We start from the raw sequence: 21,186 nt of genomic DNA on the forward strand, positions 1-21,186 counted from the left end.
TGGCGTGTTCCTTCCATCATTAAAGAGGAAATCCTGACATGTTCTGATGAAGCATCCAACGAGAAAATTCAGTTTGGTATCATGCATTGTTTTTTTAAAAACAGACGCTTTATCAAAATCAAAATTATGTGAAAGTTGTCAACAGTGTTGGTGTGAGGCCAGCTGACCCCACTGGTTTGTTGGTTCTTAATAATTAAGTCAAAAAGTAACGAGACGAAGGTTAAAACAATAAACATGTTGTATTCTCTTGAGTAAACTGTCAAAAACCATGACCTTCTCCTTCGGTCCCGAAAGTCGCTCTTCCCTCTCTGTCTCTTTTTTTCTCCTCAAACCAAGCGTCTCTTTTCTTCCCACCCCCTTGGGTCTTTTCCCTTCCTCCGTTTCTGTTTCTCTTCTCCCTCGTCCTGGTGGGAGATCATCGGAATGGAGGGGTCATAAAGTCACACCTCCCCACCTAGATGAATGTTGATCTTCAGTGGACATTCACAATCCACCACATTTAAAGTTCTGCGCACGATGTCATATAGCTTCACTATACAGCTGGAATCCTTCTTCTCTTGACCTTTTTTTTTCACAGCTTTGCTTTGGAGAAAGCACCTTTGGCAATCCCCCCCCCCCCCCCGAAGTATTTTACGCCTCAGCATTCCCCGAGAGCCATTGTTATAGAATTATATAATTTCTCCTTAAGAACCTGAAACACGTTTCCGTAGCTATAACCCCATGTAACTTTTCCCGGTTGTCTTTTCTGAGTTAGTTCCTTTAATTGTCCTTCCTGTATTTTTGATAAATTATCATTTTCTAAGATCTCATTCCCATACCCTTCTGCTGATATGCGTTCCCTTGGGGCTTCCTTAATATCTCTAAAGTCAGTATCCTCCTGAAAAATTACCCCAACCACATCACACGTTACCTTAAATTCCCTTAGCTTATTGGCATGAAAAGTTCTCTGACCCCCATTTGACATTCAACAACATAACTATTCTGTTTGACTCTTCCCAAAATTGTCACAGGACCTTGCCATCTGGCAAAAAGTTTATTGGTAGAATCTGGAGCCAAAACTATTACTTGGTCCCCTTCCTTAAATTGTTTGAGTCTAGTCCCTCTGTTGTGGTAATTAACATATTTTTGTTGATTTACTTCGGCATTAATATGCACAATTTCGGCTATTTCTCCTAATCTGGATTTAAGCCCTATTAAATATTCACTTGCACTTTTAGTAGTTCCCGTTGGTAATGGTAATTGATTGGTCATAACATTTTTCAACACATTTAATTTGTGTTAATTGCATTTTTAATTGGGTTGCTGTATTTTTGAAATATATGACATCCATATTTTTATGGGCATCTTTTTATCAGCCACCTCGTTAGGCATTTTGCCTGTTGTAGCGTTGTATTTGTATTTATTTGTATATCTAGTTATTTTTCTTCTCAATCGACACTCCTCACAGCGATCACAATAATCTCTCACTTCTGCCTTCATCCCAGGCCAAAAAAAGAGAAAGTTTTATTCTTTCCAACGTTTTTCGGAAACCATAATGGCCGGCAAAAACAGCTTTATGTGCTATTTCCAAAACCCTTTTCCTTCGATTCGTCTGCAAAACCAATTGACAGATTACAGTATCCTGTATGTATTCACAATGGTAGAGATGACCATCCTTGATAACAAAACCTTATTCCCCCCTGTCAGCCATCTGGAATGCTCCCTTCAAACTAACGTCTTCCTGTTGTTTAAATTTCAAGCGTTCTCCCTCCGATTTCTTGGAATTTGCCTGCTCATTCATGGGTCCTAAACCATCTTGTCTCTGTTCCCTGTCACAATCGGATCCCCTCATTGACATCTCTTCTTCCTGTCGTTTTTCGGTGGGTGGTACCTCTAAATTCGTCGCTGCCACCTGTTTCTTTCTTTGCAAACGCGTTGTTACTTGACCAACGTGAACATTCCCCTCGGATGACGGAAAAATTTCTTTGTGTCCTATAGCCAATGCATTGAAATCCCCCAGAGAAAGCAGACCCTCTCTACTTAGCTTTGGCGCAATAGCGCAGGTGGTCTCTATCGCATTATCTCCGGAATGTAGCCCTCTCTCAGCTATTCTCAACTTTAGAACTTTCAAAGGTACTCATATACTGTCCCCGAAGGCACCGTATAAGCGAACAAAACCCTTCACTGGTTCCTTTTCTTCCCCCAACAATCCTTGACATATGCAAGTGATGTCAGCACCCGAGTCCAACCTGAATTCTGTCTCCCCTTCTGCACTAGCCACAATGACATTCTTCAGCTTCAAAAGAATATCTTCATCCTTGAGCGGCAGCTTAATTGTTCTCAAGTCAACACTGACCCTTGGAACCAAGTCATCTCTAGAATGTCCCCCTTCCTCTGCCGTATCCCCTTTTGCACCTGTTTTTCTCTTATAACAAAATCTTGCAATATGTGCTTTGGAATTACAAATGTAGCATTTTTTTAATTGATTTTTGGGAGTGGATGTAGATTTGAAATTTTTGTCATTGGAAAATGGTTGTTTAGGAATCGTATTATTAATGTTTGTGGACGAAATCGAATTAGTGAAAATATCGGCTTTTTGCGATATTTCATGGGCTGTTAGTGTATTTTGCCCCTCCTGTTGTAATATGTGTGACCTAACTTCTGGTTGTAGACAATTTTTCAACTTGTCGGCAGTTAACAACTGTGTAAGGTCTTCCAATGTTTCAACATGCCTACACTCTATATAATATTGCAAATATCATTCTATATCCGTGGCAAACTGGAAAAAAGATTCATGATTTAATTGCCTTAAGCCATTAAATTCCCGTCTTAGGTTTTCTGGAGAAACTCTTGGTTCTTCAAAAATCGTATTTTTAACTAAGTTACAATTCATTATCTCCTCACTATCCAATTTTCTGTAAACATGATTCGCTAATTCTGCTTCCACTAAACAGAGTAACACTTTGCTCTTTAACTCTCTCAGCACAGAAAATGTCAAAAAATTTCTTTCCAAGGTTTCATCCTATCACCTCAATCAGACTTTTGGGATACCTTCCCGATGATTCCTTAATTAGCCAGACAAATTGGCCCATCATATCAACTTTTCTCTCCACTGTGTTACTGCCCGAGCCAGATGGATTTTCCATGGACGATTCTTCACCTAATCGCTCCAGCCTGAGCTTTTCCAGCTCTACTTCCATCTCCCAACCCCCATTTTGCTCTTTTTGTAACCAAACTTTTAGCTCCAGGATTCGGGCTTCCGAATCACGTTCCCTTGTTCTATCCCATTCCATTGTCTCCTCAATAGACACATTGGTTCCGCCTCCCACATTTCTATCGAATTCTTGCATATCTTCGTCAACCCTACCTGACTTACGACGCCTACCTCACTTACCCGCCATTATTCAAGTTTCCCAGAATTACTGAACCAAAATAACAGGAGAAAATAAAATGATAAGCCCTAAAAACTAAAGCCAAAAATTAAACGTTAAAGATAAAGGCTCTCGGCAAACACTAACACCAGTAAACGTTCACGAAAGGAGAAAAACCATGTGGTACTCGCCCAGTTCCATCGTCATCATTACCATCACATAGCAATACTTTCACCATGTCGTTATCACTTATGACCACACTATGTCCAATACCATGTGCGCTGAATGTTTGGGATTCTCTTTACCATGTCCGCAGTATGTTCGGGATGCTCACTACCATGTCTGCAGTATGCCCAGGAAGCACTCAATTGCAAAGTTCGGCACTGCACCACTGGAAGTTACAGCATCGCACCACCTTCACTCCACCACTTTTTGATGTTGTTTTTTTCGTTGTGAGGCCAGCTGACCCCACTGGTTCATTATAATTAAGTCAAAAAGTAAAGAGACGAAGGTTAAAACAATAAACATGTTGTATTCTCTTGAGTAAACATAATTATGGTATAGTTATAAGGATATGTACAACTTGAAGCAATTAATGTGTTCATTATTCTTTCTTGGACTGTCCAAAACTATGACCTTCTCCTTCGTTCCCGAAAGTCGCTCTTCCCTCTCTGTCTCTTTTTTCTCCTCAAACCAAGTGTCTCTTTTCTTCACACCCCCTTGGGTCTTTTTCTTTCCTCCGTTGGGGTTTCTCTTCTCCCTCGTCTTGGTGGGAGATTGTCGGAATGGAGGGGTCGCAACGTCACAGTTGGGCAATAGCCAAACTATTTGTCTGTCCCTTCTCGGTGCTTTCGGTGTTCCAGAACTTGAATATTCACATTTACCCTAGTTTGGCCAATATACCCATTTTCATATGTTAACCTCAGTCAAGAATGAATTTTCAAAGCTTTGCAACAGATGGCACCCCAATTCGTATCCAAAGACCACTCTGACGCAGCAAATACAAAAGCGAACTCAGACATAAACATCACCCCTCCACGACTCATTTGAGTGAATTCTGACCCCATGAGGTCCTGATGACGGCTCTCCATTGTACAGTCAAAACGAATCGACCAATTAAATTTTATTTGTCTTAAAAATGTGTAAATTTTTGTATAAATTAAAACCAGGCAAAGTTCTATTTTTGTGATGACAAAATATTTGTCTCATATTTTTCCATATTGATATGATATACCTATAATTTTATACACAATAGTGCCTAAAATGTGAATGTGTTTTGTTCTACTTCAAGAGATTCACGTTATCAAAGAAAAATATTTGATGAAAATATTTTTGATTAAACTCTTGTGGATAAATATTATTTAGCTATAACAAGCGCTTCAAGCTAATGAAAAAAGAAATATTATAAATTCAACATTCTATTGGTATAAGAGACTGAAAACCATAGGAATGATATTGTGAATCACATAGATACTCATGCATGCATGTTATAAATGCAAGCTCATGATTTTATACAATAAGAATATATTATCATACAAATTCATGGAAACCTGTTCACGAAGCTATGATTGTATGTCAAATTCATACAAAATACTCAGTTTCTCACAGGTAAGAAAAAATCATTATCAAAGAGTTAGATTAGAATTGCACAATCCGTCTGCTTTTCACTTGGTCAGATTTTATCTTTTTCAAAAACCCTAGCAATCATTTTTTCAGTCATGTCCCACAATAACTTTGCAAGTTGTTCATCCTCTGATGCTTTTGATGGTGCACACCTGCAGCAGTTGTTAAAATACATGCCACCAACCATATCCATGTCATGAGAAGCAGCGCAATAGATGGTTGTTGATGCAGCTTGTTGCTGGAGTTCATGAAAAATAGGAATAGTAATGATAAATATGACAATAATCACTCATTTTTCATTATGCTTAACAAACATTTTGCTGAGTTATCAATAATCAGATTGGAGAGTTTGCTGCAAAAAGAAGATACAGTATATCCCTTCTGAACAGGCTCTCCTTTAACTAGAGCTTTTCTTGTATATTATTTAAATATTCTTATTTCTTTCATAATAATGTAAAAGATCTTATGAAGTTGCTACAGTAAGGTTGTAATCTTTAGCATATGTCTTTATATCTCTCTCTATGAAGCACAATTTCCCAATTTTTAATTGTAATAGTAGGTCTATTCGTTTAAAGAATAGTTCCCAAACTTTTCTGTTTTGCTGTCACAAGATGAATGTAAAAAAGTTCCTGTGCCTTTTCTGGGCTTACCAATGTCATTACACATAAAAACAAAATACACCTCCCCCTTCCCTTAAAAAAGGGCGAGAAAAATAAACTTTCCATACAAGTGCTGAAAAGAATGAATTTTGTTTTGTAAATTAGCTTTATGAAATTAGCACTCCTTCAGAAAAAAATTAACGAGTGTTTTCATAAAAGAAAATATATATTTTTTAAAATCAGTCCTTTGCAGTTTTATGTCAAGGTAGACTCAAGATTGTTGACAGAAGCTGTTTTTATTATTGATGAAAGGTCTGGTAATGGTAAATCCATCTAACAATAAACCAGCAATAAAAGAAAATGGCTTGGAATAGCTAGAACAATTTAAAAAAAAAACCCTTTGGACTGCAAACAATTAATGCATACGTTCTCGATTAACAAGATAATCACAGAGTTGAATAATACAGCAAACATCTGATATAAATGATACCCTCCATAATGGTATTATTTTCTGGTCCTCATATGCTTTCTATAGTGTTAATATATTCCATCTACAATGAAATCTTTCTCTGGTCCTTTGATCCATTATATAGACATTCACATAAGACGAATACACATGTATTATTTGTGAGAAGAGAGTTTATATCACTCTGTATACAATAGGTTGGCCCTTATTTCAATGATTTTTTTTTTATCGTTTTGAAAAGTTTAGCTTCCCCTCCATCTTGTTTCAATCATCAAAAAAAAAAAAAAAATCTGTGTGAAATTTTGGCTCAATCAGACAACTGCAAGGTGGCCCTCAATGCCTTGAAGTTTGAATATACTAAGCAATGTTAATTTCTTATACGCAATGACTAATTCCCTTAAAAAATGGCATACTCTTCCCTATCTGGACCATTTTTTTCATTCTGAGAGAAATACAAGGATCCAGGCAACCCCAGCAATTTTTAAAAAACATTTTGAATCACAGTTCTCAAAAGCTAATTTAAAAAAAACCTGAAATAACATGAAAAATATTGGGTTTTTTTAATAACACTCACAACTTCTATAAGAGAAACACATTTTTATTTACAGAAATAATTTTTACAGAACCAAAACATAATCTGAATGAACGAACATTGAACATAATTTTTTCCTAAAAGAGGATTTAGTAGCAGTTGGGTATTTTTTAGGGTCTCTGCAATAACCAATAAAACAAATTGTTCCTCAGTTTCATCTTATGTGAGAATGTTATTGTAATGCTGAATGAGTCGGAATTGAAGCATCTTATCATGATTTCTTATTCATACGTCAACTGACAAATTATTAGGACATCAATCCAGAAATCAGTAAAGATCTGCTGCAATAAAATTTTCCAACCAACTCTGGTACTGGGTTTCCAAAAAACTGTGGCTCTATCATTATTTGATAACAATGTTTCAACAGCGATCAACAACTAATATGGCTCAAATTATGATGGATGCAGAAAAAGATAATGAAGAGGAAGAAAAAAACATTCAACTGAAGAGGTACATTCTGCACCAGAATGATTTTTAATTTCACAAACATCAAGTTTTTGTCTCTTGTAATTCCAAGTACAAAAACATTCTTCACAAAATTTTCTATCAGCACAGGTTTCCTTGACATTTACCCTTCAACATGGAAAGATAATTTGGTAAGAGAAGTAGATTTGAAAACTCAAGAAAGCAGTTGTGAATGATGTTGCACACAAAAAGAAGAGTATCAAACTCATCCACTATTAAAATAACATTCTCAATAAAAACGAAACTGAGAAACAATTTGTTTTACAGATCATTGCTGAAGACCGTAAAAAATACTCAACTCCCACTAAATCCTCTTAGGAAAAAATAACATAGAATGTTTGTTCATTCACATTGTTTTGATTTTATAAAAATTATTTCTCTCATAAAAGTTGTGTGCATTATAAAAAAAACCCAATACTTCAAATTTTTCATGTTATTTCAGGTATTTTTCGAATTAAACATTTGGGAAATTTGATTCAGAATGATATAAAACAATTGCTGGGTATGCCTGGATGTGTCCTCATAAATTTCTCTAAGAAGAAAAAAGAAAATGGTCAAAATAGGGAAGAGCCTATACACTTTTGAATGGAATTAATTATTGCTTATGAGGAATTAACATTGCTTACTATGCTCCAACTTCAAGGCATTTAAGGGTACCCAGCAGTTGTTGGATTGAGCTAAGATTTTGCACAGATAATTTTTTGTCGTCGATCAGAACAAGATTAAGGGAGTGGAAGCAGCAAAATTTTAACGTTTGCAAAATTACCTATAGCTAAGGGCCACCCTGGTGTTAGGTCAGATATTAAAATACAAATATTTTAGCTAAATAAGTTTACACACTTTTGAATACATAAACAGTGATTCATAAGCAGTTGAAAAAGAATTATGAACAATTAAGTGATATTTATAATAAGCTTAGCGAAGGGAAAATGTGAGGTTCCCCCCCCCCCTCCCAAAAGAGTTTGGCAATGAGATAAAAAACAAACATATTTTACAGGTTTATAAAATTTTCTATTCAATATATACTTACCAAAGACTTTGTGAATGGCCTGACTATGGCAAACAAAAGCCTGTATATCCACCAGTTTCGAGACAAGGAACTGCTAACAATATTACCAGGGTGTAAGGAATTGCAAAATACACCACGAGACACGTACCGACGATTGAGCTCATTGGCAAATAAGATGTTGCACAGCTTTGAATCATTATAAGCTCCCATTGAGAAGAAGTTTTTGGCTGTTGTCGGAGAGAGTTTTTCCTCAGAAATATTTCCAGATGTTATAGTTGAAAACCTAGAATTTAAGAATACATAAATACTTTTTCTAAAAATATTTATCGGAACACAGAATCACATTGAAAATAATATTAATGATAATTGAGAGATACGTTAACTATGATACAACAGATATCTAAATGGAAAATATGTTAAAAAGTATGTCCCCTCTCAAAATTTTTTTTCTACAACAAGCATTTATTTATCTGAAATGATATATACCTATGACTTTCTGAAGAAACCATAACTACTCGACTCGGTGCTGTCTTCATGAGTATAGGCAGTAGTGACTTTACAAGGTAGAAATGACTAAGGTGGTTTACTTGGAATGTTGTCTCAAAGCCATCATCTGTCAGTTGATGAGGAAGTCCGAAAACACCTGCATTGCATATTAACATGTGTAATGGCCTATCACAAGTAAGAAATTAAAAAATATAACAATTAAACCTCTATAATAGCATTTTATGTAGCAATAAATAACAAAAACTGGCAGTTGAAATAATTCATTATATTATCACAAAAAAAAAAAAAAAATGAGTAACTTTGCCTGGTTTTAATTTATACAAAAATTGCCACGTTTTTAAGACAAATAAATTACACTGGTCGAATGGTCAACGCGTTTCGGCTCTTCAATGGAGAACCGTCATCAGGACCTCGTGGTCAGAACTCACACGAATGAAGAGTGATGTTTACGTCTGGTCGTCCGAAGAGTTCGCCTTTGTATTTGCTGCGTCCGAGTGGTCTTTGGACCACTCGACCATTCGACCAGTGTAATTTATTTGTCTTAAAAACGTGGCAATTTTTGTATAAATTCATTATATACAAAAACTTATTGGTCATCCTGTGTATATCACAATCACTAACCATTTTAAAGCTTCAAAACCTTCATTTGTAATATAGAAAGAGACACGAAAAGAAGAATTTTGTTCACCAAAGTGTATAGAATAAAATCTTGATAGAGTGATGCTCTGTAGACCAAGAAAAAATATTGCTATAGAGAGGTAATCATTATATTGAGAGGCAGCAGCTAAACATTACTACAGGCACTTCCTAACAAGACTTGAAAAAATATTGTGATTGAGAAATTCATCGTTATAACAAGTATACTTGTAGTGAGATTTCACTGTACTCAAATGACATTGAAAAAAGGATAAAGAGAGCTTCTACATTTATTGAGAAAACATCACTTATTTAAATCTGGTTGGAAATTATTAAAAACAAATAGAAATTATCCAAATATGATGTCACTCTTCGCTATCTATAAGAAGGTTTTCAACAGGTGGCTGATGCAAAGAGGAATTCAGGAAAGAAAGAAAATTTAACTGTCCCTGTGGTCAAGTCCTTTCATTTGCCGGGAGAGCGCCCTAGGCCACTAGACTACAAATACAAAGACAACAATTCTCAATTTTTCCTTAGAGCTCCTGTGCATTGAATGGGACCATTCATAGACAGTTGGATTTAACTCAGCAAAGCTCATAATTACTACATACTGTCACCGGATGGCATGGTTCGAATCTCTACAAGGGCAGTTGAATTTTCTCTTTTTCCTCAATTCATCTTCGCATCAGCCAGCTGTTGAAAACCTTTGTATGGATCACAAAAAGTGTGCAACATCACCATTTGTCCCTACGGAAATACTCCTTATTCTAGTCATTTTTATAGATTTTTCTTTTATCTTACCTTTATTTTGTCTTTGAGATTGATTTGCGAGATCATATACAGCTCATCTGCCATCTTGTTTGCATTTTGACTGTTGCCAAAAATTATGTTCTAATGTACAATAGTAATTTCTCGTATGCAAATTAGTTAATTTCAGTTCATCCTTCCAATTGGTTCCTGTTATAACCATGATGGAAACATTTTTCCTTTAAATACCAACGGTGTACAATATACAAGGTGCGCTTATTCATTTCTTCAAAAGCACTCAATATTGCTAAGACATTTCACTCACTGAATGGTGTATGCCGGGTAACCTTACTAACATTGTCATGTATTGAACATCTCGCTGTGTGCCTCGGCACTGTTCGAGTCACTTCCCCTTTCCGCTTGCTCATCGCCTTATAGGTTGACCAATAGCTTGGTTGGATGCCTCTTGGAATTTTTCTACATCATCCTGATCACTACACCTGTTCCCCAACTTGTGGTCTGACCGGTAGCTTGACCAGAATCGATTTGTACACACACATATGGCATGACATGAACTTACAACAGTGGATGGCCTATGGCCACTCAACCGGCAAGTGAGAGGACATGGGCTTGATTCCCCGAAAGGGCAGTTGAATTTTCTCTTTTTCCTAAATTCATCTTACATCAGTCAGAGCTGCTGAAAATCTTCACAATAATTATAGGCTATCAATGGAAAATAGAGCTACTTTTCCGATTAAAATGATTATGACCTGATGAAATACAATTTTCCTTGATGTATTTCATTTTATTCTATTTTGATATTTTCATCAGTATTTTTTTTCAGTAATTTCATGAGGTAACAAGAAAGTATACAATTAGCCATGTCGCATTATCCAATGTTAGAGAAATATATTGTTATGCTTTTGCATGCTTGTAAATATTTGTGTGTATATATATATACAAATATATATACACACACAATACTCTCCCCCACTCTTTTTGGCTTAATAATAAAGTGCTCCAGACTCTGCCACAAAGCTGGGCTGGACTAGATCTTGACAACAGGATAAAGCAGGCAGCAGAGTTTTGGCGTGCATTCATTCATTCAGTTAGCCATGCTGAATGCATGTGAAAAAATGAGTAAAGATATTTATGTTGCATCACCGAATATTCCAGGAAAGAAAATCATCCATACTTCTCTACCAACTACAAATATCAAAAAACTCATAAGTAGCTTTAATCACAAAAGCAACTTTCTATATGTTTTTTGAAAGCTCTAGATAGCAGAACTAAAGATAGAATAATCATAACTAGCTTTCTTGATTAAAATAAATTTATATTAAATCATTTTGACTATGAAATAAATGATTATCTAAACAGGTGATGAGTTCTGAAAAATAAGTTAAAGATGTATATTAGATGCTAGATTTTTAATGAATCACACTAAACAAAAATGTATGTGAAGAAAATGTATGTTCAGTGGTGCCCAATCCTTTTGTTTTCATGGGCCACATTGAAAAAAATAATCGTCTTAGGCCACTCTTAGAATACTCATACTAAGAAGAAGCTAATCAGAACACATTGAAGCTAAATTTGCAATACCGACTCAAATTAAACAAGTCATTGAGGAAACTTCTTCTCCCCTTTCATGATGAAAGAAACAAAATAGATACGAAACAATTTTGAAAATATTGGTCAATTACTCATGTAAATCGTGTGTGCCATGAGTTGGATTGGATCTGATATAGATACTTCTAAAGGTTTTACCTATCTTTGCAGATGAATTCTTGACAAAACATTTTGACACTCTTCAGACTTGTCAGGTCACAATGGATATATTGCATAATGGCATTTGGCTGGAATTAGAAAAAAAGTGTTACTCATTCTGTACCTTCAAATACATACATTGAATTTTTTAAATTGAGGTTTTGTCTTAATGAGTTTGTTTTTCGTGGGAACAAATTAACTTTATGGAAACTTCATGAAAGTGAGAAAATAAACATGCTAATTGGTCCAGCTAAAATTTAAATAAAAGAGGTTAGAAGATGACAAATATAGTCCAACTCCAACTCAGTTATAAACGACCTGGGTTGTATTGACACCTCAACTATAGCAACAATAATTGGCGGCCTCAGCTGATTCCCATAAAGAATAATGTAAATAAACCTTGATTATAACATCAATGAAAATGCAATGCCCTCAGAAATGGCAACACATTTTTCATTGTTTTTTCCTTTATTTTCTATGGTGTTTCCTGAAGAAATTCTTAGAATTGTAGCTCAGCACATTGAGCGAATGTTTGTCTGTTGTTTCACTGATAGTTAACAAAGAATAAAGGATTTATCACACATTTGATGCCCCGACTAGTCCTTTGTTTAATTTCCATTTACTGGACATAGGGCAAGCCACAGAGCCCTATTGATGTCTTTTTTCCTGGTATCTACAGCAAAGTCTCTCCAAAGTTTGGGGGATCCATACTCATCATTATGTCTTACCTAAGTTGGTTATGTTATATGCTTTGTATTTCATTTGAAGGGATTTTGAAAAGCTTTACACTTCAAACTTTATTTCCTGCTGAGGATTATCTATAAGCAATAATAGTCTATTTCAACAATCATCAGCAGCACTTTTTTGGCAAAGATTTGTAATGTCCCATATTTATGTTCCTGATATACCAATTTCTTCTCCTAAAATATGGTCACAATCTTCATGTTTAGTATTTGAATGCATCTGATTGTATTTTTCATAATTAAAAAGTCTTGAAAATGTCAAACTCAGTTGTAACGATACCATGACTATAACGGCAAAATTCAATGGCATCTTTGATGTCATTATAACCAAATTTAGCTGCAGTATGTTACAGGATTTCTTGCTTCCAACTAATGGGGCTCATTTTTTTTTAATTGATGAATAGAGATAACAAGGACAAAATATGATAAAAGAAAGATCTGTTGATGAAAAAAATGTGCCCCGTGCAAGAAGGAATGCCAGATCATATAAAATAACAAAACTATATTATTCTGCAAAACTCTGCACTCACCCTATCTTTTCTAATTTTTTCTATTGCTGCTAATGTTTTTTCTTCATTACGACACGCAAAGTATACTTCACATCCATGGTATACCAAAGAACGAGCTGTTTCATACCCTATATGAAGATGTTAATTTTAATGGTATAATAATCAACAGTAAAATGATTTATGCATATGTATGTTGTGAAAGTAAAATGTTTTTGGAAAATGGGAAAATGTTTTCTCTGGTATTTTTCCCCTCTTTATCGCACAGTTGAGACTCAGTTGAAAGAAAAGTAAAATGCCTATAATAATAAAGGAACCAGAGAAACATACCTTTGTAAAGGAGTTATTATAGATGGAAGATATTAATACTGAGAAAAGTGGGACAAAGAGTAATACTATTATATAGAAAATTAACGCTATGGGGGCATCTTTATGAAGCACTTAACCTTTTTATAACCTGAAACTTTAAACTTCAGCCAAAGCTAAATTAAAAATATTTACTTCAGGCAATCAGGTAATGTTAAAAACGTCTTTTGTCTCTGATTTGAAAAAATTTTTGTAAAAAAAGTAGATTTTGACATGAATACGCCTTTTAAATCACCTGATAATACTGGGAGCATTCGCAAAAAGTTGTGTGACAGAATTCTTCAGGAAGTACTTCTTCAGGAATCTCAGGAAGTACTTAATGCAAGTCAAAAGCAATGGTATTGTCAAATGCACATGGCAAAGGTACATACAATAATATTGCTCCAATTTCAATATTTCTTCCTGTCTGGGCACCAAGCCTACTGCCCTGATTTGTAACAATATTTTATACACTATATCTCGAGCAGTTCACAAGAAAAATAGATGACATTAGTGTCGTTTGTTAGCAATTCCAAAGACAAGGCTGATGATAATGAAATAATTTCATCATGTCAGTACCTAACACACGATTCAAGGCACAAAAAACATATTAACATCAGAACTTGTGGCTGTGTCTATGGCACAGTCTATCCTATTTCTTTTCATCAAAAAGGAGGCAGTCGGTCCAATTCTTTGTGGCATTTCTCCCCCAAGTGATTTTATCACCAAAATTGGTTTAGGTTGGTTAAACATGGCACAAAAACTGATTAAAAAAACCAATCAAAATTATCTCCTTATGATGCAGAAGGCTCTGGAGTTGAAAGAAAAGGCCAGAGTTCTGACCAGACAGATGCTTCTGTTCATAATATGCTAGAGACGCGCATGTTTGTGACAGTAACCACTAGTGTGCAAGTGTGGAAATTTCAAGGAATTAGACTGTCATGTTATGAAGATAAGAAATCAATAGAAATGACATTAAAAAAAAGAAAAATGAGAATGAAACTGGAATTAAAATTCACGTGCGTACCTATTCCACAGTTAGCTCCAGTGATGATAGCAACTTTTCCGCTGAGATCTCTCCCGTGCAATATTTGCAACGCTGTACTGCTGGCATCGAATCTTTGTCTGATGTCTGAGGGAGAGTCTTTCTCTTCAACTGCAAAAGCTAACCTAGGATCTGTGTATGTTGTTTTTTCATTCAGATGGCTGTAGATAGAGGGAAAAAAATTTATACATACATCAAAATAAATTATAACAATATAGACAAGAGTCATTAACCTAACTTTCTATTCATTATTTTGTAAACCAGGGGCACCCAATCCATACCTGGGTCTAGAAGAGATATGAATGTGGCCCAACAAGCATTCTCAAACTAACATAAATATAAGTTTTCTACTATTTTAATAGTGTTTTGATAGATCTGGAGCACATTTTGTCAGGATAGAGGGGGAGAGAATTTTTTTTTTGCTAAAAAAATCTGGCTTAAAAAAACTGATCTCGTCTTTTATAGGCCTACTTCACGTTAAAAGTGTGGAACAAAACATTTTTTCCCCCTGATGTGGTCCAATAGCCGTTCTCTTGCCTCAATCTGGTCTAGAAAACTGAAAAGATTGGTGGGGGAAAAAAATAACTTTAGCGACTAGTTGATAACTTTAGGAAAAATATGAGTGAAATTGTTCCCAACTAGCAGGTTGATGACTTCATTTTACAACCTCTATGAGTTCTATACCGAGTACAAAAACACAAAAGCAGAATTGTTTTATGCATGGCGGTATGCTGAAACATTTACAGTAATTTAAAGATAAACCCATAAGGCAATAGCATATGATGAGAAAAAAAAAAGACAAGGAAAAAAATAATTCAGATCACTTAGATGCTAGAATAGTGTTAGGCTATAAGAGTGATATGTGATAGTTATATGTAAAGAGGGTTACTTTGTATGCAAAGTAAATGAAAGGGCTAGAATCAATATCTATGAAACCAAATACAGTCTACTGTATATTCATTCACGGAAGAAGCTGATAAACCATGCAATCTCGGCTATGAAAGGTATTTTTCATTTTGCCGCTGATGAAGAGCCTCATTGGAACACAATTTCTAGTACTTTCATAAATTTCACAAGAAACATAATCATTTTTGCATATCACTATTATAAAGATGGAATGCACTGATGATCTCGATATTCTGTGCATCTGATAAGTTTAGGTAAAGTAACTAAAATAAATTACTACTCACTCAACATAGAGTACAACACCATCCTCTGTTACCTTACGTTCCCAACCATATGGCAATTCTGGAAGAACAAATTAAAAAGTAATACAAGATATACAGAAGACTGGATGTTGTGAAGATATTTATTATTTGAGATGTTAATTTTTTTTTTTTAAGGAAGGAAAAAAACTCATCTTTGCCTCTACCGGGAGTCGAACCCGGGTTCCTCGATTGCCGGACAAATGATCTGACCACTAAGCTACAGAGGAGATAGAGATTTTCCTTCGCTAGCGCGTATATATGCCAAACGGAACTGTGCAATGGGCGGTGAAACCGATCAGCTAATAGCTCATGGACGACGAGCCACCAGATGGCTACATATATATGACATGAATGTCGCTCTCCACTTGTTAATACAAGATATACAGAAGACTGGATGTTCCTCTGATCCAGTCTTCTGTATATCTTGTATTAACAAGTGGAGAGCGACATTCATGTCATAAAAAGTAATAAGTAAATAATTTTTACAGGAAAAAGACTGATGATGTGTATGACACATTTTTAATACTTTGGCATATGTACAGCAAACACTCACTTATGCATTGATGCATGGGAATCAGGAAAAAAAGACGCATAAGTGAGAGAAGCATATAAGAAAAAGTCCATAAAAATGTGTTTTTTTTCACAAGATAAGACACAAGTACATTAAAATTTTGGTATACACAGAAAACATCCTGTTTCATCACAGTTAAAAAAGTTTATTAAAATGAGTGACGGAAACCCCCCCCCCCCTCCTAAAAGTAGGTATTTATACCATGCATTCTCAGGAAATAAATACACCTGACATTTATTTATTTATTTTCTCCCTCACCCACAAACCAATTGCAAGGGCTTCATCACAGATTAATCACATTCACTCAAAGGTATTTTCTTTCTTTTTACAAGATTTGGAAGGTGTGGCACCCCAGTCCCTTTGATGGAAGTTAATGACATAAAATGGATCTACATGATTAGTCTAACAACTTTGTTGCTTGTATCATAAACCGTAGTAACCTTATAAACCTTTCTATAAGGTCCTGTTTTTGAGAAAATTTCCCTTATTTTTGTGAACAGGGTCATTAATTTTGTAAAAAATGAGCAATTTCGTGGAAAGTGAAATAATCAAGTTAATTTATCACAAACGCAATGAAATCATTGAAATGATTTCATTGATTTGTATTTTGTGGGGGGGGGGAACGTTTTTCAGATCTGGAATTTAGTGAAGGATTCAGAAAACGAACCCAAATTTTGGCTGGACAGACCTATTGACTATGCAAGAGTTTTTTTTTGAAGTAAAAGAGCAGTTTTATTTCTTAAGAAAAGGCATATAAAAATATCACTCACCACCAGTAACTCTTTTCTTTCGCCCAGTCCTAGGATGAGTCCATTGAGTGGATTTTGTATGATGACTGCCATATAAAAGAGTAGACAAAGATTAAGAAAAAAGAAAAACCACAAAAAATTATTCACATGTGCAATTGAATAAAGGAATAATTAATAATTTCAGATAGAATCCAATCAATACATTAGACTAGGCATGAGGGGGCATGCCGAAACTGTGCAGAGATATCTCAGAGTAGAATATACCTATCTAATGTATCAAAAACGAAGAATTAACATTTTTCTTAAGGTCAAGTGCGAAATGAAGAAAATTTAGATCAGCAGTGTGTGTGTGTGTGTGTTTGGGGGGAGGGGGAAGGGGAGGAAACCATATGCAGAGCACAAGAAAATAAAGTTGATTTGGGAAAAAATGCAGTAGTGACGTGTGCTGGAAACATGGTCAAAGAGTGTAGTGTGTGTCCTCATAAGCTACGAGTGGCACTTCAAAAATGCACAACACGAATAGGTCTATCCCCAGCTATTTATAGAGTGTTTACAGTCATAGAGGCACGGGAATCTGGAGGCTGTTTGAGCTCTCCCAATAAATTTCACAAGTGGGGGGGGGGGAGACCCTCAATAATTGATGAATATACAATGAAACACACCACTCTCCCTTGTGCATGAGGGCTTGAATCCTGTATACATGGGACTAGCAACTTTCAGTCCCTCAATGTTTTCCTCATGTTGGTGCCTCTGTCCAAGTTGTGATGTTATGTCCCATCAAATGGTCAGGATATTGGAACAGCTATAGTATAGTCATACAGCAACAGTTATAGACCTAGCATAATCTATTTTTTCTTTGGTGGATTTCTTTCCTAGCACGTTGGCACTTTTGTTCCTGGTCCACGATGGTCAACAATTTTCTTCTGCATGCATTACTGTTATTATTATTTCCTAAGACTCCTGAGTTATATTTAGTCCTTTTTTACTGTTGGCTAGCACCTGAAGGTAATGTCACTACCTGGAGATAGCTATTAATAATATGTTTTTGTAAAGATCGCAAATTTGAATCAAGTCTGTTAGTATTTTAGAGATTGTTTTTGTTCCTTTATACATTGTAACTGTCAATAGTCAGCAATATCTGAACCACGAAGACAGAAGCAATGCAAAGGGCTTAACACGCAGGAAAGATTTTTTGTCAAGTTGCAAAGCATAGGATTCATGAGGTCCTTGTTATGAAGATGGGTTTTATGAGGAAAATTTATTCAAGTTGATTGCACGATGCAATGAATAAACAAAAAGGGGAACTTGTAAGGGGAGCTGTCCATGATAAGGATTCAAGATTAGCCAGTCCAACATTTCTAAAAAAAGAGTGTGACATTGCCCTGGAGGAGGGTAGGGAACTATATGGGGGAGGCAGAAGCTACAGATAGGCCTACAAAAATAAGATCTTTTTGGTGTGGCTCATCAAGGAAAGGGAATTGAGTATAAGTGAAACTTGCATATAACAATGCTCAAGGCACAGAAGAAAAGTATCATTACACAGGATACACAGGACTTATTGCTACACATGATGATACTAAAGGAAGTGCACTGGGACACTGTACATATAATTATATAGGCCTACAACCTATATTTTTGAAAAGAGTAGTAGGATATTGAAATACATTTTTTTGGCAAGAAATATAGTGAGAAACAGGATTTTCTGGATGCTATGCCAAAATGAATCTTTAGAAAGAAATGTGATTTGTCTCCTACGGGAATCTAACCTGGGTCCCCTTATATACCCCCTTTTCCTCCTAACCGGATCATGGTCCACCGCTCTGTCTCAATAAAGAGATATAAGCAGGTGATCACAGAAGACCTGGACCATGTTGAAAGCTGTGAGTGTATGGTGTTGTGAATCTAACATGAACTTTGTTTCAGTGTAATGCTTGTTACAGTGCTGCCATCTGTCATCTACATTTAGAACTATGAGTGAAATGTAATGACCAAAAACCATTGCATACTGGGCAAGTGCGCTAACCAATACACCAGAGACACTTTTCATTTGATCACTTTTGTCTCACCACTTTCATTTTCTACACACGAGAGCTAGACCAGGACCTACTGTTGCGATTCTGAATGGCAGCCTTTTCTACTAACAGAGGGGTTGGTGCACTAACCAATAAGGTCAAGGTGAGGGGTTGGTGCACTAACCAATAAGGTCAAGGTGAGGGGTTGATGCACTAACCCCTCAATGTGAGACTGTGGTAGCAATCTTTTTCTGCAGTCATGTGGTCGTTTCTGTATTTCTGCAGTACCCTAGCATCAGGAAAATTTCTAGGGACAAACCGGGTATCAAACTAACAATACCTCTAAACATCCTTTGTAACATTGGGCTAATATCTTATCGACCTGGGCTACCACACCCGAAGCACTTTTCATTCCCTAAGGCTTGGCGCACATCGGTTAGACACGACACGACTAGACAAGACAGCTGTAGAGAAGCTTAGTCACTTATGTTCACACTGATTTGTATGTTTAACAACGTTTCAATTTGTCTGATTAATCGGTGTGCGCTACGCCACACAAATCAATGTGAACAACAATGATTAAGCTCGTCTAAAGCTGTCTTGTCCAGTCTGGTATAACCGGTGAACGACCAGCCTTTTTATAGTACACATTATTAGCATGAAGATAATAATGTTTAGTATGATAATTAGATTTCAAAGACTGAGTGATTAAGCGAATGCACGTTTTTTTTCTTGTTTACGAGGGGGGGGGGGGTTGATTACCATTGATTATGGAGTTTTAGGCAAATGCCTTTTTGTTTATGTGCAAATCAAACCTAGCTTGAGTGGGCTCTGGGCAAAAGGGCACAAAAGGCCTACAATGACTAGGGTGAAAGATGTAGCCCACTGTTAGTTTACGGATGCAATTTAATTTCCGGATGAGGGAACCAGGTGAATGGCCTATTTTTTACACGAGCGAATTTAGCCCAGTATGCACGAGCTTTTTTAATAATAATAAAAACACAAATTGAAACACGTGATAAGAATTATCTCATATATATACGGCCCTTACTTTGCATAATATACTTTGCCATCTAAAGTAGCTCTTTCTTCCCAGCCAGCGGCCAGTTCATCTTCACTGTCAGTATCGGGTAAAAGCGCGGCCATTGACACAACAACTCTCACTATAATTTAAATTACAATAAAACGACTTGGGAAACGCTCAAAATCACTTTGTTTACAAACATTTCTAATAAGTGGAACATTGAAAAAAAAAACCCCTGACGAATGTGATTGGTGAGTTTACCAATACGTCATCACTATATCAGAAGTGACGTAATTCAAACAGTCAATCAGACTCCTTCCTATCAAATCAATTTCTTTTCTCTCATTGTCGAGAAATTAGCAAAGTGGTTGCAAATATTTCCTTATAAGGTAATAGGAAAGATTAATCGACGACTAAACAAAGTAATTACCGGAATATAAACTGTTAAAAATGCATTTGTGATAAATATAAACTAAATAATCCGCAATTGTTTACGTTCTCGTTGTTGCCAAATGGATCTTTCTATTTATAGTTGACATTTTACTCTTGGAAGGATTTGACCGTTTCACAACCTGGCAACAGCACAGAATTAGATCCTAGACGACGGAGGGATATTCTCAATCCGGAGGTTGGATTCATAGCTGGAGCTGGTTTGAAAATTAACTTTGCTTGGTTATTTTAGTGTTTAGGGTTATCTCTATATTGTATTTTGTGGTTTTGAAAAATATATATTTAAGTAATTTATTGATAATAGTAGCGTCAAGAGTATTTTTAGGCCTACTTCAATAAGTACATTTTTTGAGGCTTGGTAAGCCACATTGTTGGCTTTTGGTCCAGTTGACGTCCAATACTAATTTTCACCTTTTCCTCACGGTGACCTTAGTATGTTACACTGAAGGATAATTATCAAGAGTACTTAGTCATGACGAACAGTATGGAAACTAATGAAAATGGACAACAATACACGGATTCGGTTTTCAACAACGCCCCATTTTGGAGCTCTAATCTTTCTGGAGAGACCATACTTGAGCTGGCTTCCGATTTTGACAAAGATATCACAATCAAACTTCATGGCTCGACCCCTATACCTGATTCAAACCCGAAAAAGGTTCGAGACTTTATAGCTAATAAAATTTCGGATACCAATCGAATTAAAGAAGTAAGATTTTCTCGTGCTGGAGACCTTCTGATTTCAACATCGTCAACCGATATTGCGTTAGAG

The 21,186-nt window shown here is 35.9% G+C and overlaps 1 protein-coding gene across 1 annotated transcript; it reads right to left on the bottom strand.

The window, feature by feature from the left end:
• Positions 1–4,844: 4,844 nt before the first annotated feature.
• On the bottom strand, positions 4,845–20,190 carry Wwox (WW domain-containing oxidoreductase). The gene is made up of 9 exons (XM_089248912.1): positions 19,992–20,190; positions 16,950–17,014; positions 15,591–15,648; positions 14,383–14,561; positions 13,035–13,141; positions 11,762–11,850; positions 8,591–8,776; positions 8,126–8,387; positions 4,845–5,211 (listed from the first exon to the last, which is right to left on the bottom strand). The coding sequence occupies exons 1-9, from the start codon at positions 20,084–20,086 to the stop codon at positions 5,023–5,025; spliced, it is 1,230 nt and encodes a 409-aa protein (XP_089105038.1). The 5' UTR covers positions 20,087–20,190; the 3' UTR covers positions 4,845–5,022.
• Positions 20,191–21,186: the final 996 nt, after the last annotated feature.

The sequence above is a fragment of the Pholcus phalangioides genome, unplaced genomic scaffold (genome assembly GCF_987345545.1).
Source record: "Pholcus phalangioides strain wild (caught in Gottingen) unplaced genomic scaffold, Ppha-v1.0 ptg000021l_1, whole genome shotgun sequence".
Lineage (NCBI taxonomy): Eukaryota > Metazoa > Arthropoda > Arachnida > Araneae > Pholcidae > Pholcus > Pholcus phalangioides.

Excerpts from the sequence above, each read along its gene's own strand:
- Wwox (XM_089248912.1), bottom strand. The coding sequence starts at position 20,086 with ATGGCCGCGCTTTTACCCGATACTGACAGTGAAGATGAACTGGCCGCT. Across the intron at positions 17,015-19,991 it reads GGCAAAGTATATTATGCAAA|TCATCATACAAAATCCACTC; the intron begins GTAAGGGCCGTA and ends TTTATATGGCAG. Across the intron at positions 15,649-16,949 it reads AAAGAAAAGAGTTACTGGTG|AATTGCCATATGGTTGGGAA; the intron begins GTGAGTGATATT and ends TTGTTCTTCCAG.